Source organism: Rhinolophus ferrumequinum, chromosome 13 (genome assembly GCF_004115265.2).
Source record: "Rhinolophus ferrumequinum isolate MPI-CBG mRhiFer1 chromosome 13, mRhiFer1_v1.p, whole genome shotgun sequence".
Taxonomy (NCBI): domain Eukaryota; kingdom Metazoa; phylum Chordata; class Mammalia; order Chiroptera; family Rhinolophidae; genus Rhinolophus; species Rhinolophus ferrumequinum.
In genome coordinates, this window is record NC_046296.1 from 4802220 (window position 1) to 4820409 (window position 18190).

The following is an 18190-nucleotide window of genomic DNA, read 5'->3' on the forward strand; positions in this document are numbered from 1 at the left end:
TCCGGCAGGGCGTTGGGAGCGCAGGGACCTCAGACACTGTTCTCACCTCAAGCATGGTTGTCTGTAACTGTCAAGACAGGAATCTTACTTAACTAGCCCTTCAAATAAAGTCACCTAGCTCCCCAGTTTTTAATGCATATCTCATGTTTATACCTTTCTGAAAGGCAGCTGGTTGTGGCCATTCAAGCTTTAGCTCTTTATTATTATTATTATTATTATTATTATTATTATTATTTTGGTTTAGTAGCAGCCTCTTGAACTATGATACTCACAATCCTGAAATTCTTAAAAGATTTTCAGCTTAGAATAATGGACTATTAAAGTGGGTGTTTAGCCTTCCAAGGCCCTTCAGAAACACTGGCTAGTCTGCTCAGCATTCTGTCTTTAATTTGTCATAGTCAGCGTATGTTAGTCACAATAGATCAGAAATCATAGCTCATATTATATCCTCAGCTGTTTTTAGTTTTGGGACAAGTGGGGTTTGACCTCATTAAGGTGCCAGTCCTCAGAGTTAGATGTGCGTTTATGCTCTGTGTGTATAGGTGCTGGAATCCAGAAATGCTTGTGTGGGTTGCGTGGTTGGGTAAACGATGTTCACTACTGGAGTCAAACCAGGAAGAGCTTTTTAGCCCACAAAGCCAGACATTTTGCCATGTCTTTATGGTGGTGCTTTAACTTGGCTGATTTTTCTTGGAAATTATGTCTCAAATAGAAAATACTGAGTTTGTTAGTTATATATTATTGCAATGTACCCAGAATAGGTTTGTCTAAAATTAGGTAACGTGGTGTATCTTGGTCTTGTTTTACTAACTAATGCTGTTTTTGTTCACAATAGAACTGTGGCTGAGATTGTGTTGTTAGACTCTCTTTTTAAAGCATATTGTTCTTGGAACTTAATAGTCCTAAGAGACCTATAACCAAAGTTGTGTTTTAATCTATTTCTCAATTATTAGTGAAGCTGACGGTGGTAAAGGAAGTGAGGTGGCTTCATTCCGCAGGCTCTCTGCACTGTGTGCTTTTATACTCTGTGTAAAGCTGTAAATTTGTTTGGGATGTGAAGAGATACCTATCGGTGAGCTGTACTATTCAGGCTAGACTTGTATTCTGTGAAGCAGTTGGTATTCTGATCACACTTGAATATATTTCATTGAACATGCATTGTTAAACCAAAAGTAGAATTTCAATGTGACGCTCTTTTACCTGATGAGTGTTCAAAAAACCAATCTTAAATTTAGGGTGAAACCTCTTTATGGTATGTGACCTAAATTACTGTTTGATCAAATGACTTGTAGGAATTTGATGTTTGTTGAACATGTTGTTAATTAGCTTTAAGTTTTGCAGATAGTTCTTTTTAGGAAACAACAAAGAACATGCAGAGAGATTTATATTTCCCATTAACATGTTTCCCATTACCGAGAGCGGTATAAACCTTCTAAAGCTATAAGAGGGCGTTGGTCTTCCACGTTACTTTTCATCCTTGTCCAGCTCAGGAGATTGGGTTCAGGGGACATTTTATATTTATCTTTTGAAATGTTTTAAAAAAACTATTACTAAAAATGTTTTCAGTTTATTCTAAGTTTTTATCTGACTGCTGGGGAAGAACTTAATGGAAGTAAACCATTTTAGAATTACAGATTTTCTTTTATTAAATAAGGAGATAAATACCATGGAGATAGCTGTATTTGGAATTTATTAAGCTTACATACAAATTTATTTTTTATAAATTTATTTGTATAGAAAAGAAATGGAAAATATGTTTCTTGAATGGAAGTTAAGGAAAACCAGTTTTTAACATGTAATCATTACATTTTATTATTTTTAAAGCAGATATACCAGATTCATCAGTGTGGGAGAATCAAGATTCTGCACAAACAAATGGAATTGATTCTGTTTTGTCAAAGGCTGAAATTGCATCTTGTAGTTATGAAGCCAGGTACGTAGAAATTAAGTGTGTTGTAATATTTAGGAATAATTGTTCACTTAATTATTTTTATATAAACTTTTGAAGTGAATTCAGACATGCTGGTCAGGCTTATGTTTTAATATGTTACAGACATTTTACGAAAAGAAAATGTTTCTAGCCTTAATTCCTTCAGTTCCTTTTTTTTTTCACCTCACAAATGGTAGATAATTTTGAATAAGTACCTAGTTTCCTGATGAACGAGTAGTTCCTTCAGTGGAAACCAAAAGAAATTGGACACTGTCATTTTTAAACCACTGTCTTTTGAAGCACGGAATTAAAGAAGTAGATATTTTTGAATGGGAGAGGGCTTTTATTTAATCATTCCTTTAACAGCCAGGAAAAATCCCTTGTGATTTAAATCTCCTCATACTCGGGGTCTTTTTTTAATGCTGTTAAAACTTGATTGCCCCTTAAGTCAGTAAGTCCTTACTGGCATACCTAATATAACATTGCAGTGTTGTCAACTTGGTAGCACCAACTTGGTGTGTTGATCTTTGTCTTACAGTAACATTAAACTCTAATTACAACAGGCTACTCACTACGAGAAGAAACAGACATACTATATATATGTTCCTCATACTTTAAAAAAAAAAAATCAGTCATTTAAAAGTAATCTACTATAATAACTGTAAAAGTAAAGGGAGTAATAATGAATTGATTAAGAAAAACAGTCTTTTTTTTTGTTTCCTGATAACCCAGCACAGACCTTTTTACCTCTATAACACAGCAGGCATTTACACATTGTTGGCAAGTGTTAAAGTAGTTAATTTAATAATTAAAAAAAAACAAAGTCTTAGTTACATTTTTCAGACTTTCCATTTATTTATTTATTTATTTATTTATTTTGAGAGCGAAGTTAGGTAATGTCTTTATGGCTTTGTCATTCATGCTTTTTTCTAATTGTGATATAATTGACATAACATACCTTTTTCAGGTGCACAACATAATGATTTGATGTATGTAATATTTTTCAGTCTAGATCAAAAGGTGGGTTTATTCAAGTAAGTCTAATCTGAACAAAAAATATTTCAGCTCAACGTCATCTAACTGGAATAGTTTGTTTAAAATCTTGCCAATTGTTTTATAAAAAGAATAAGGAAAAAGCGTCATATTCACACATGCATCATTATAAAATATTTTAAATTATTTTCCACTTATGAAATGTCAAACTTTTACTCCCAGACTACCTTTACCTTTCTCGTTGACAGAATTGTTTTAATTTTTTTCACTGTTAGTTGATAATGTAGCCAAGGAATTGAAACTTACTTTAATAAAAAAATTGTGAAACACAAATGCATTTGGGATTATTATGTTTTTATTAGTTTGTTGTGCTCAGTAGCCTAGTCCTTTCCCCCACTGAGTTATGGCGTGGTGACTTGTGCTTCTGGTGGCTGGACAGTGTGTTCTGGATCTGGAGGATGTGAAGCCCAGATACTCTCAGTCCTTGGATTGTGCTACTTGGTTAATTGAAAGCCGCACCCTTTCTGTGCTGCCTCTGCAGGTTCTGTTGTCACTCAGCCCCCCCAAGCCGATGCAGGGTGTTACCAACTCCTGGTGGTTTGGATTCTGGTAGCCACAGCTGTGTCTGAATTCTAGGTGTAGGTTGGGGATTGGATGATGCATTTGTATTGTGTCACAGGTGGCGATTGTGAAGCCGAGTGTACTATAAAACAATTAGGGTGACGATATATGAGGGCCAAATAATATGTAGTGAGCCCTTTAAGTGCCACTTAAAAGGCAAATGTTTATTTTAGAGATGCAGAAAATGATTAAAATGAATTTGAGTGTAATTTGGAAAACAGCCTCCACAAAACCCACAGCAATGGGATTTTGTCCTTCATTGTAATTTTCCATTTTCTAGAAGGCTGCTGCTAACGAAGGTCTCCAGAGAATAATTGTTGGATACCCTTTTGTTGTGGGTGTTTAACAGTTATATTTTCTTTAAGAGAGATTTTTTTCAAATAAACATTCACAATTGCATCAGATGTTTCTGGGGTCGTGGTGGGGCCTAGACTGTGGGGATGGGCACCCCAGTTTCCTGCATTGGTGAGTTTTCAGTAGATGAACTAGTCATGGAGTCCAAAAGATGGAAAGGGAACATGAGGTAGTAGAACTTACAGAAAGAAAGATAGGTCGTCGGTCAGTACGCGTTACTCTTAGTAGTTCCATCCATGCTTACTGCAAAGAGCAAGCTTTGTGTGTGAGCAAGAAGGCAGATGTATGGATGAATACATAATGGTAACACAAATATCCTAGAATCACAGGTTTTTAAGGTCAAATCATTTGTTTAAACCTCTTTTCACAGGTTTTTGTAAGGTCCTTCCACTCTTCCTAATTAGCAATGTGGACGTCTACTAGTCTATTGAATGGACAGTGACGGTGATTCAGTGGTGAATTTTTTATATTGTCTAATTCAGCACCAAGAACAATTGTCCGGGCATAGCACATTGCAAGGAAGAGCAGGCTCCCTGCAGTGTACATTGGGAAAGTGGGAAAGGCAGTTTCTGCCCACTCAGGAGGAGGTGGTGGTGTGCCCTGCGTGGGAGTTGATGGAAGGAATAACAAATCACTGTTTTGTAATTGTCTTGACTCATTTGTTTTATGTGAAACAAATAACACCTCCCAACCATCGACTCAAGGTACTTTACCTCTGTGGGTGGTGGGAAAGCTTTGGTTCTGCTCGTTTGTTTGTAGCCTCCTTACAGTGTCTCGTGGCTCCTAAATATTTCCCTCCAGGATGTATATGTGGCTGTGTACTTGAGCAGGTGTGTTCTAGTTTTCTAAGTGACATGCCCCTGAACAGTTCTGTGTAAGTGGAACCTTGTAAAGTGAAATCATTGTAAATGTAAGAATATGATATTTATAGGAATTATGTACCATTCCTTTCAAAATGAATAATTATCTTTGTAAGTTTAGCTTTTCCATGCTGAACCTATACATGTGTCATTATTGAAAATGTCTTCTATTAATGTATTTCTACATAGATTTCTATTATCTGTGCTTCCCTGCCTCACCCAACAAGGTGCATTGACTGTAATCCCTCCAGAAGGGTGAGGGAGGGCCAGCCTTCTGAGCGCTCAAGTTCATTTTGTTCACCATTTTTTACCCACACTTTGCATAATGCCCAAGACATAAGGTTTGGTGAATGAATGAATTTTTTTTTTTTTTTTTACCATGTTTGTCAATCATCACTTCCTTCACCATCATTTCTCCTTACATTAGGTATTTCTGCTAGGGGCGTTGCAGTCAGATACCTTATTACTGTCTTTGTATACATAAGAAATGCATGTGATTTTACTTTCTATCTGAGTAACTTGGAGGATCTTTTCCTTCTTGGTTCGCACTGGTGGTCTGAGATGGGGAGGGTGCTGGAGGCCTCAGAGTAATTAAGGACCATTTGTATATGCTTCTTAAAACCGGGCACACCTCCATACTAAATGAGCAGTTAGTGAATAACTATTGAACTAAAGTACAGAACAATCATTTGGTGTATTTCCATAGGAGTGTGTAATCTGGTGAAAACGTTACTGTTATTTTGCTTGTGTTTTTACTTTAATATGTTTTTTTTGATTCACTGCAGAGTGGTAAAATGGAATTTTACTAATTATGTATAATTCCACAATTATACTTTTGGGCTGAATGGTCCAAATGTCAAAGGTAACATGGGGCATTGAGACACAAAAGATTTAAAATTTCCCGTTTTCAGTTAGGTCCCTCAAAGTTCTGGAACCCTGGCTCCAGCCCAGAGTGATGTCCTGCCATTCACAGTGCTCTTGGCATCTCACCTCTGTGGCCACTTCCGGAGCATGGAATTGTCACTTGGGGATTGGGTGGTAATAGCATGAGTACATTTTGTCTGTCAGTCACGTAGCACCGTTTTGTGTCGTTCTTTCGTTTATATTCTTTGTCTTTGGGGGATGAACGCTGGCCAAACTGTGCCATGTGTCAGGGGAAGAAAACCAGTTTTGGGCAGCACATTCTTGCTCTGTGGTGGTTGATATCACCAGCATATGCAGCTGGCACCTCTGCAAAGGGGCCAGAAATCTGAGTCTTAGGGGAAATCTTCCGATATAGACAAGAGCCTGGTCTTTTAATAACACATTTTGGCACATCTACACGTCATTTACACTAATCAGACAATTGTATAATTTTCCTTTGGGGGGGTATACAAACCTGTAAGTTTTCTTACTGATTATTTTTACCCCTCATGAGAATGGAATTAAATGAAAACTGTATATTAGTAGCATGGGGAGATGATATCAACATATTTGATATATATTTTTTTGCATTTAACATTTTTAAGTGTAACCTTCATTGTGTTTTATTTTTCCTCTAGACAAGTTGGTATTAAAAATGGAATGTTTTTTGGGTACGCTAAACAACTTTGTCCCAATCTTCAAGCTGTGCCATATGATTTTCATGCATATAAGGAAGTAGCACGCACGTTGTATGAAACATTGGCAAGGTACGGTATATGTCATCATCACTGTGTGTGTGTGTGTTCTACTTGCTTTGTCTGATATTAAACTGAGTCTAGCTTCTTTAGGACTGTCAGGGTCGCTTTTGCTGGACTGTCCTGTCTTTCAGGAACCAGTGTGACGGCCTCCTCTCCTGTCTGAATGGCTCCAGTAATCAGTAGCTCATCTTTTAGTGCTGCGCAGGTGCTCAGAATCAGATATCAGGTCTGATTGCCTGCCTAACTGCTAGTCTTTCCGTGGAACCAACAGATAAAGGACTGGAATTCTTGACCTGGTCATTCTCTTTCATTACATTTGAATGATAGTTTTATTAACATGTAGAGACTCTTTAAAAGTCTTTACCCTCTAAAATTATTAGGTGTGGCAAGAGTTCTTTTTTGTAAAAGTTAGTTTTCATTAAGAATTTCAAAGTGATTGATTAGTTGGCTTGAGAAAAGGAGATTAGATTATATAATATTTACAGTGTGGGTATATTTAACGTTAATTCAAAACTCAAAATTTAAAGATGCCAGGCCATGTGTGCTCAAAAGCCGAAATCAGCACATTTTTCTGTAAATGGCTGTGCCAGGTCTTTCTTTGTCCTGACTCCTCACGCTCCGGTGTGGAGCGAAAGCAGCCGCAGACAGTACGGTAGTGAAAAGGCATGGCTGTGTCCCATCGCGTCTTCACGGAAACAGGAGTCTGCACTGTGGGCCAGGTGTGCCGACGTGGCGCTGTGTTGGTGTTCTGAAAGAGGCGTCTTGCCTCTGTGTGCACCTCTTGCACGGCTTGCCTACGCATCACTCTGAATACCTATTGATTGAGTCTTTATTAACCCAGACAATGGCTGATGCTGCTAGTCCGCGGGGAAGGATACGATCCGCTCTCTGCCTCTGCGGGCGCTTCCTTAGCAGTAGAGACAAACTAGAAAGAACAGATGAAGTTACCTGGCATCACCGTAGGACTGAGTGCTGCATGGCGAGCCAGGCATCATCGCAGCTGTCCTCTAGACCCAAGTACGGCAGCCCTGGCACTGCCAAGGGAAAAGCGTGCTTTTTAAATCCCGTTCCAAAGCTGAGATCTAGGGCAGTGGTGGGTGACACCGCTGAGTGCCTGTCCTCCCGTCCCAGAGCACACCCTCAGCGTGAGCCTTGGATCAGGAGGGTGAGGGAAAGCCATGCACAGGCTCATCCTGATGGAGATTTAGTCTGTCCAGACATTCTGGGTGGCATCTGGCTAATTGGGGGGAAAGCATGTATGTTGTTCTCCTACCACGCTTTGGAAATCCTGCCTCAGCTTCCCAGCCTCCGGGCCTCAGGGCACCCTTCCCTCTGAAGCAGGATTCCTCATGTCAGGTGTAACCTCTGCTCCATCAAATGTCACCCTTTATTTAATGTAAACAGTGCATGTCTCTGCCATGCACGGTATGCCACAGGCTTATGAGGGAGAGAGAACACTCATTTCTTGGGTAAATACAGATATTAATTAGTCTAATTGTTATCTACAGGAAGGTATAGATGAAAGACGAGGCTTGTCCCGAGTATACGTTGTTACCAAGGGGATTCCTGAAGATGCATTTAGTTCCTGAGGCCTCTGGTGGCTTCTCATTTGTAGTCCGTGTTTAGTTAGCCTTAGAGCCAAATGGCGACTCTCCCCTTCCTCTTCTCTAGCTAATTAAAACATGACCAAAAAACAAAACCCCAATATATTTCCACATACAGTTGTTCTTTTAGACAGGCATTTGAAGTGATTGGCGGTTATTATATCCTGTATTTTAGGCCTGCTACAGTGAGTGGTATTTAATTGTATTTTTGTTTAGAACAGCATTAATTACTTGTTGTTAAAAGTAATCTAATAATTCGATTACTAAAATTAATTAGTAAAAGTAATTAAATAATTACTTATTTAACTGATTTGTGTGGTTTTTTTTTTTTCTATTCGTTGAGGATCTGGCAAACTATGTTTGAAAATTTTTTAGATTAAATGTTATGATAGTTCTAACTCTCACCCACCAGTTTTCAACTATTCAGTGGTTTACAAAGTTATTCTCAGTATAGAGAAATTGCAGTGATAATTTCTGCTGTGTTTTTGGTAAATAATATGGAAAAACAGAAAATACTATTTAACTTGGTGGTTAAAAAGTGACTAAAAATGGCACTGAAGCTGGCCAGTTTAATGAAAATGCTACTGTTTTTTAGCATCTTAAGTCTTGTGAGGGCATGTTGAAGAAAGATACTGTGGGAAGACTGTTTTTGCAGCACTGTGTCTCTGGATAGCAAGCTATGGCTGTATGTCATTGCGTATGTTTGTGTTGACAGCTACACACATAACATCGAAGCGGTCAGCTGTGATGAAGCACTGGTAGACATCACCGAAATCCTGGCAGAGACCAGACTCACCCCTGATGAATTTGCAAATGTTGTCCGCATGGAAATCAAAGAGCAGACTAAATGTGCCGCCTCTGTTGGAATTGGTTAGTGTCCAGCTCATCTCACACTATTCACTTTCCTCAAAGCATTGCTTTGGTCATTGAATATCACTTAATTTTTAGGAGTGGTTTTTACATCTTGTTTTTGTTATCTTACTGCATAGGCCTCTTCTAAAACAGGTCTTAGCATTGCTCACCATTGTGCAATACATGAGATAGAAATGTCAGAAATGCTAGTAAATGGTTGATAATATCTTCGGCATAAACAAGCTGGACTATTTCTTGTTCTTCACAAATGGGGAGAACTGAATTTAGTATTTGTAAACAATTTATTTTTCTAGAAGTGTACAGAAGCCATGTTGAAAGTGGTGGAGGGGGTGGGGGGAAATGTGGAGTTCTGTATTAAGTTTGAGCCTGTAATTCAGTTACTTTCAGAACTTCAGCTTCCTGGAATGCTCAGCCAGTCCTGTTTATTCGCGGTTCCAGAAGCCACCTTCACTGACAAGTGCCCTCAATGAGGGTCCCATCTGTCCCACCTCTTATCTTGAAGCCTTGCAGTTTGTTTCCTCAGTTATTCCTGCCATTTATCCTTCCTTTGTTGGCTCTTCAGCTGTCCTCTGGAAACCTCTCTCTCACACCTAAGCTTTCCTGAGTCACCTCCTCTCAAGAACCTGCTCAGTACCTCTTGCCAAGGTACCTCTCTTCCCATTCTCTCAAGTGGATTCAATTTGTCCCTGCCATGCGCTGTATGCTACAGGCTTAGAAGGGAGAGAGAACTTTCTCTCAGCTTGTCACTTCCAACCATTACTTCTCCATTCTCATTCAAAACCCCTTCTTTCTCTGAACTTCCATGTCTCATTTGTACCCTTGGGATTTTCATTGATGGAGAAACTGAGTGATGACACACAAGCAATGATTTACATTTCCCCGGGGGGGGGGGGGAGGAAAGGGCGTGCCACAGCACACAGGACCCCAGGAGGGAGCACGAGGTTTTGGTCAGGAGGCAGAAGCAGGAGTGAGGGGCAGTCCTAGGCCACAGTCATTACTGGGCCTAATGACATTTCTTAGGGAAGGGCCAGACAGGGCAGAGTAAGCAGTTTAGGTCTGGCTACTTAGGATAGTTCCAGTGTTCTTCGGGCGATCGGGGTGGTCTCTAGTTGCCTGGTACCCAGCCTTGGGATGATGTAAGGCAGGAGAACTTGATGGTTGCAGGAGCTCTCTCACATCTGACAGGCATGTTTCCAGGGAAGCTGTCTTCTCTCTCGCCAGCCCTGGGAGGGCATACTGCCAGCCAGCAAGATTTAAAGATGCCAAAACATTGTAAGATCCAGAAACTGAACAACATGACTCACGCTTTCAGAGCACCCCCGTGACTGGCTGGCCTGCCAGTTTACTCCCTGGTGTTAGGCTTGCAGCTCTGTCTCATCACTCATGTAGGATTTAACCTGCTGTATGCCAGTGTCAGGCATGGACTCAGTTCCTTGATTTTCATTGTACTTGTTCTTAATTTACAAGTGTGATGATATGAATACATTCTTTTAAGTTCAAGCATATAATTAATACAAAAATCCCACATGGTATTTCCACTTCGCAGCCCCTTTTCTTCTTCAGAGCTCACCATTTTTATCATGTTGGTGTGACTTTCTAGAACTTTTTATCTTCATGGATATCTATATGTTTATCCTTGGAAAACACATACTCTGTTTCCCCGAAAATAAGACCTAGCTGGACCATCAGCTCTAATGCGTCTTTTGGAGAAAAAACTAATATATAATAAGACCGGATCTTATAGTAAAATATAAAATTTATTATATTATATAATATTATATAAGACCGGGTCTTATAGTAAAATCAGACCAGGCCTTATATTAATTTTTGCTCCGAAAGATGCATTAGAGTTGATGGTCAGCTAGGTCTTATTTTTGGGGAAACACAGTAGCTCTTACATAAGTCTTCCATAATTTCTGAGATGTCATTACTTATATACAAATTCACCTGAAGTCCTAGTTTCTGGGTACCTTCCCAGTTCCCAGTAGCCTTTTCCTCTGCTCTGCTTTGGTTTCCGTGTCCACACCCACATCGCGGACCCCTCTGTCAAGTACCCTACCCGTCTCTGTGTCTCAGACTCTTGTACCTTCACTTCCTGGTACACATGTTCTGATCATCGAGTGAGACTTCTGGTTCTTTGGGCTTTCTTTTTTCCCCAGTCCAAAGGCATTCCTTTGGCCTTATTTCCCTTCCTAGCCTGGATCTGTTGGCTGGTAAAATGCACTCATTTCTGATCATTGCCCTCACTTCCTATAAATCACAGTCGTTAGGCCTGCTTTCTCCTTTTTATTAAACCTGGGTAGCAGCGTTGAAATGGCGCTTATTTTGGAGCAAAGAGTTACCTCTGTCCAGTAACCATGCTGCTTTATAATCTGTGACACCTAGCAAAATTCAGCCACTTTTATACTGTAGTTGAAATGATCAAAATTGCAAATTAATTATTTTCATTGTTTTTAGAAATCGGTCAGTAACCTGTCTATATAGATAGATGTATTTGTTAAGAAATTTAAAAAATAATTGGTGAATTATTGAACAACTTTTTGTTTTGTATTTTACTATAGGTTCTAATATTCTCCTGGCTAGAATGGCAACTAGAAAAGCAAAACCAGATGGCCAGTACCACTTAAAACCAGAAGAAGTAGATGATTTTATCAGAGGTCAGCTAGTTACTAATCTACCAGGTATATATAAATCTTCTCTTTTTAACAATTATTTATTGTAAACACTTACTAGTGCTAAATGTTCTATAATGTATCTCTTTTCCAAAACATGAAGTAAAATTTTTATTTATTTTTGAGTGCCATGAGAAAATTTGAAATTTCTTTTTATTTTAATCAGGATTTATTGGGGTGACAAATGGTTAGTAAAATTACATAGGTTTCAAGTGTACAATTCTATAATACATCACTTGTATATCACCAGCTAGAATCAGTTCTCCTTCTATCACCATATATTTGACCCCATTTAACCCTCTTCTACCACCCCCCTTTCTCCTTACCCTTTGGTAACTACTAAACTATTGTCTGTGTCTATGAGCTTTTGTTTCTTTATTGGTTTTGTTCCTTTGTTGCTTTCGGTTTTATATCCCACATATCAGTGAAGTCGTATGGTTCTTGACTTTTTCTGTTTGACTTATTTCACTTAGCATAATAATCAAGATTCATCCATGTTGTTGCAAATTGTACTATTTCATATTTTCTTATGGCAGAATAGTATTCCATTGTGTATACCACAATTTTCTTTATCCATGCATTTATCGAAGGATACTTTGGTTGTTTTTGTTTGTCTTGGCCACCGTAAGTAAAGCTGCAGTGAACATTAGAGCACATATATCTTTACTGGTTAATGTTTTCAGACTTTTTGGGTATGTACCCTACCCAGGAGAGGGATTGCTGGGTCATATGGTAATTCTATTCGTAATTTTTTGAGGAGCCTCCACACTGCCTTCCATAGCGGCTGCACCAATCTGCATTCCCACCAACTGTGTATGAGGGTTCCTTTTTCCTCCACAGCCTCTCCAACACTTGTTACTATTTATCATGTTGATGATAACCATTCTAACTGGTGTGAGGTGATATCTCATTGTGGTTTTTATTTGCATTTCTCTGATTATTAGTGATGTTGAACATCTTGAGAAAATTTGAAATTTCTTACTGAATATCTCCTCACTTGATTTATCAGGACCTTAACATTACATTTTAGTTTTTCTTCTGAAGTGTTTTAAGTATTTCACAAGTAGCAAAATTAAAGAATTTTAAGAAATCATTTTAAAGGAATATGATGAAATTGACTTTTGGTCCTTTAAATAAATCATAATTGCAATAGTCTACTTCTAAGCCAAAGATAAAATTTTGAGCGTTGAGTCCTCTATTTACAAAATTACAATGATAGTTTTCTAAATTTAGTAAGCAGATAGTTTTAAGTAAAAGTATAAAATGCCTTTTGGAGAGGTGTAAATGTCTTATTATGTTGTTTTGTACACCTGAAACTAATAAATGTGAATAAATGCCCCCAAAAAAGTGTAAAATACATGAATCATATTTGGAAGAGTAAAACCTAAAGATGAAATACTGTGTTTTGTTAACTCAAAGATTAAAGTAAAACTTAACATCTACGTCTTTTTGGCCTAAGGTGCAGGATGTTTAGTTATTTTATATTTTTGTGTAGTTACTGTGTGACTAACCTAGCATGTAAAAATATTTCTATGGAGAAATCAAGTATTTTTAATTATAACTGAAAAATGGTTGCCGTTTAAAGGACCTTGAATAGATATAAATTTTTGTCGTAGGACAATTCGTCTCACAGTTACCAAGTATTCAGACTTGCTTTCTTGGGTAGATGCCTCTTTTCTAAGCAGTGTCTCTAAACTGTATAGCGGTTCTGATACTATTTTAGATAACCGTCTTCTGTTTGCCAAAGAGCAGCCTGTGTTAGCTTCACAAAGCTCCTGTATTTGTGAGCAGCCTGTATTTGTGGTGGGGAAAGTTCAAGGCAGTTCATTTTTGATGAAAGTTTTTTGAATTGATTTGTTAAAAGTAGATTTAGTGGTATTTTTAGATGCATATTCTTAAACCTAATAAAAGTATATCTGAACTAAGAAATTTCCGTTATGAGCCATAAAGTATTAACTGACCCAAGTCCCATTTTACGATGGGTTAGCTTTAAAGCTTCCTGACTCTCTAGTAAATAACTCAAAAGAATGTATGTGTCAGAAATGTGAAATACGACATTTTGATGGTCAGTTTGAGGTTAAATTTGAATAATTAATCTTATAAAATCAAGGTAGCAAATTAAAACAGGTCCTCAAATAGCATCATTTCATTCGTCATTGGTTCTTTATAACGTTGTTGAGGCAAAAAATCGATTCCTGGCAAGTTCACTGTCAGTGTGGACTTTGCATGTCCTCCCCATGTCTGCGTGGGTTTTCTCCGGGGATTCTAGGTTCCTCCCACACCCTAAAGACGTACCAGTGAGGGGAATCGGCATGTCTGCATTGTCCCTGTCTGAGTGAGTGGGGGCATGTGAGTGGCCCTGCAGTGGAAGGGCGTCCTGTCCAGGGTGGGTCCCCCCGGCACCCTGAGCTGCCCAGAGAGGCTCCAGCCACCATGACCCTGAACTGGAATCAGGGAGTTGGAAAAGAATGGTCTTGCCTTTTTTCATTCATTTTTGTTCATTGTGTATCTAGCTCACGTTAGTCTAATGTTTAATAGTAGAAGTATCTTGAGTCTTTATTTAGAAGTTTGATGATGTTTTTGTGACTAATATGCCGTAGGAACGTAACTCTTGTGTCTATCATGTTTCCCCGAAAATAAGACCTAGCGAGACAATCAGCTCTTTTACTATAAGACCTGGTATAACATAACATAACAACATAATATAACGCCAGGTCTTATATTAATTTTTGCTCCAAAAAACGCATTAGAGCTGATTGTCTGGCTAGGTCTTATTTCCGGGGAAACACGGAGTCAGTTAGCGTAGGGTAAAACTGTTTTCCTTATACCTTATTTCATTTAAAATCACAATTTCCAAGACTGTCGACGATGTAAGTGAGGACTCATGGTACCTTCCTAGACAACACAATTTAAACAGTTTAATTACACCTCTTATTGCAGTTTTATATAAAAAGGAATCAGTATATTTAAGGCTGCATATGAAATTTGAGTTTGAGTTTATGATACTAGCTATCCCTATTAGTTTACTCAGGCTGCCATAACAAAATGCCTACTGGCTTAAACAACAGAAATTTATTTCCTCAAGATTCTGGAGGCTAGAAATCCCAGGTCAAGGTGTCGGCAGGGTTGCTTTCTCCTGAGGCTTCTCTCCTTGGTTTGTAGGTGGCTGTCTTCTCCCTGTGGCATCATAAGGTCTTTTGTCTGTGTGCATGTCTGTGTCCTAATCTGCTCCTCTTACAGGGACACCAGTCATATTGGATTAGGGCCACTCATGACCTCATTTTACCTTTCAAGGCCCTAGCTCCAATTATAGTCACAATTCTGAGGACCTGGGAATTAGGATTTCAACGTAGGAATTTTGAGGAAACATATTTCAGTCCATAACACCATCTTTAAATAAATCCTTTTTGTAGTTTTTTATTGTTGTTGTTGTTGTTGTTGTTGTTGTTGTTTCTTGGATTTTTTTACACAGAAATAGAGAATTTTTAGTTCCTCAACCTAGTACTCTTACCTTTCACTTTTATTTGCTTCCTGGCTGGAGGGACTTCATTTCTTGAAGGGCAAGTGTGAGGTGACATCACCTAGTTGAGTTCTTAGGCTCAGCCTTGAATTTCCTAAGGGGTGTCTGAATGATGGGGTAGCAAGGTGGGTGTCCTCCAGCAGCACCTTCTCCTCGCGCGGCCTCCTCCTTCAAAACCAGTCGTTTTCATGTGTTTAAACTTTCAACTTTTATGAAATCCCCCAATTCTTAATCCATTGAGAGCGTTTCAGGTATGCAAAATGTCAGCTTTGTCGTTATCCCTGTCCTGAAAATGGCATTGTAATCCACATCTTTTTCCAAAATGTGTGATACAGAGCACAAGCTTTTCTTTAAAAAGGGACTTCACGTAAGTGTGGAAGCCCTTTGCGGGAGAGGGTCCACACGATAAAAGTTTTGAGGACTCGTAACATAAAGAAACCTATTTATATTTGTTAAAAACTAGTAATCTCACAAAGGCATTTGAAGATGAATATAACGTCTGTTATCTTCTGGAACACATTTTGAGGAAATGTTGCTGTCTAACCAGTAACCAGAGGAAATACAGTTACCACACCTCGCTCCTTGCCCTCCACAAGCTTTTTCGCTCTCTGTGCCCATAAGTGTCTTCTGAGCACATAGTGTGCCTAGCACAGTACTACAGTTATTATAGCAACATAAGGAAAACACACTAGTAAGGTGGTTTTAGGGGACTCCGCAGAGTAATGATTATATGTTAGGCCAACAAATGAATTACCTGATGTGATCTGTTTATCTAATGAAAGACAGGATTGTTCCCAAAAACCATGTGAGTACAATAGCTATTTCTGCGTTTTTTTCTGGGTCTTTGCAAGGCTTTCCACCCTGTGTGTGTGCCCTTAATTTAAGGCCCTTCTGAACCTTGTTCAGCCTACGCTGGGTTTGTGCATCTGGCCTGTGATTTCCATGCCTTCATTGTGTTCTCAGAGAAACACCATGACCTGGGGTGAATGTGAAGATCTATGCTGTCCGGACACGGTAGCCACTAGCCAAGTGAAGCTAGTAAAATTAAAGTTAAATGAAACTAAAATCCAGTTCCTCGGTAGCACTGGCCACGTGTCAGTGTTCAGTAGCCATACGTGGCCAGTTCCACACTAACCAGGTAAGCCCAGGAGTTCCGTCGGACAGTGCTCATTTAGATGGTGAGATGGTGAAAACGTTATTCCTGAAACTTGTCTGTCTCTGCTGGGCCGTCGCGTTCTGGATGCCAAGGAGGACCAGATTGGCCATTTCTCATCTGAGTAATCATTCCCCTTCAAGGACACAAACCAAGTCTTTGCCCCAGAGGCTTGACCAGGAGCTTCCACGTCTGTTTTTCCCGTCCCCTTCTCGGAGACTTGGTTCTAAGCTAGCATTTTCTTCACTTTTTCCCTTGGAGGTGGCTGCACTCACTGTGACCCTAAGACCTTGCTACTGTCCTTAGATGTGCCCCCTTTTCGTATAAACACTTACATGATGCAGTCAGGTAAACTAGCCACCCTCTCGGGATCTCGGTGCTGATTTCAAGCTTACCATTCCCACCCGCTCCAGGTGAAGGGTGAGAGGTGGACGCCCCCTCTCCTCCTCCCACACTTGATGCCAGGCCCGCCCCGTCGCACAGATGAGCTTGCAGTGGCGAGTCTTTCCTTCTTACCCACAGGGACAGTTCAGTGAGGTCAGGTTGGTTGTGGCTAATTTGGTGATGTTGAATACAATAGCATTTCTTTTGTACCTATTAGTAGTAGTTCTTTTCCGGTACTCAAGATACTCAAAAACTATAGGTTCCCCCCCGACCCTTCAACCTCTCCCCACACAATCCAGGATTATTACTACCTCTTGCTGAGTTTGCAAGTCAGAACAGATCGGCTCCCAGGTCTCTAAGGAAAGGTCATGATCACATTTCGAGGGTGCAGAGCAAGGCAATGATGGGAGGGAAAAGTAGAGACAGATCCTTCCCTGAACATGAATAGCTGTGGAAAGTGTCTGTCTTGACTGACTTTGGCCAACCTAATATATGAGTTCTTCACCTTAGGTTTCTCCTCCCCACCTTGAAAAATCCTTGGGTAGCTTTCACTCAGAATTTCACCTTTGTGTGAATAATAAGCCTCTGGAGAATTTTTATTTTTTATTTATTTTTTATTTTTTTGCTATCAAGTCAAACTGTGGTATTCTTACTTGTTCTTTGTTTGGAACTTGAACTTTAAAATGGCACAGATGGCCAAGATGTGGAAATAACTGAAATGTCCTTTGATAGATAGATGAATGGATAAAGAAGATGTGGTATATATACACAGTGGAACATTACTCGACCATGAGAAAAGATGAAATACTGCCATCTAGGACAGCATGGATGGAGCTTGAGATTATCAGACAGAAAAAGTCAAGAACCATATGACTTCGCTCATGTGGGATATAAAACTGAAAGCTACAAATGAATGAGGCAAACAAGCAAAAACTTGTAGACACAGATGGTAAAGGGGGTCAAATATATGGTGATGGAAGGAGAACTGACTCTGGGTGGTGAGAACACAATGCAGTACATGGATGATGTATTATAGAAACGTAAACTTGAAACCTATGTAATTTTATTAACCAATGTCACCCCAGTAAACTTAAAAAAATAAAACAAAGTGACACAAATGGGAAGCAGTGCCCATAACACCTTTAATCTAACTTCCGTTGGTTTAAACTTGTCTCGCCCACTTCCATGGTCTTTTGTGAAGTTAACCTCCTAACCTTGTGCTGTGCATGACTGCCTCAAGAGGTTCTGGCAGAACTTGGACCAAACTGGTTGTTCCTGCTACTGAAGACACTCAGAGGGTAGGAGCCAAGTAACAGTGACGAGCGGAGATGTCAGACTGCAGTTAGCTCTGATAAGATCCTGCTGAAGACCAGAGACAGTCTTTTCCTCATTAACAGAAAATACCGATTTTAATAAGAATTTTCATTTCTCTAGGAGAGACTATTAAATATCTCTCCTAGATATGTAGACTTTTGTTAAGCTTTTGGGCACAATGAGAACAGCAGCACCCATCAGCATCCTTTGGGTGAGGCTCAAACCTTGCATCTCAAAGAGTGTGACTGACA

General features: G+C 39.3%; 1 protein-coding gene across 5 annotated transcripts in view; it reads left to right on the top strand.

Moving 5' to 3' along the window:
- Positions 1-18190, top strand: part of REV1 (REV1 DNA directed polymerase) — a 93066-nt gene that overhangs the window by 61208 nt on the left and 13668 nt on the right. For 3 of the 5 annotated variants that reach the window (XM_033124959.1, XM_033124963.1, XM_033124961.1), the window contains 4 exons: positions 1825-1933; positions 6300-6428; positions 8739-8893; positions 11458-11577. In XM_033124959.1, coding sequence (XP_032980850.1) covers positions 1825-1933; positions 6300-6428; positions 8739-8893; positions 11458-11577 — 513 coding nt within the window. The remainder of the gene's footprint in view (positions 1-1824; positions 1934-6299; positions 6429-8738; positions 8894-11457; positions 11578-18190) is intronic. The other 2 variants (XM_033124960.1, XM_033124962.1) reach the window with 1 other exon arrangement.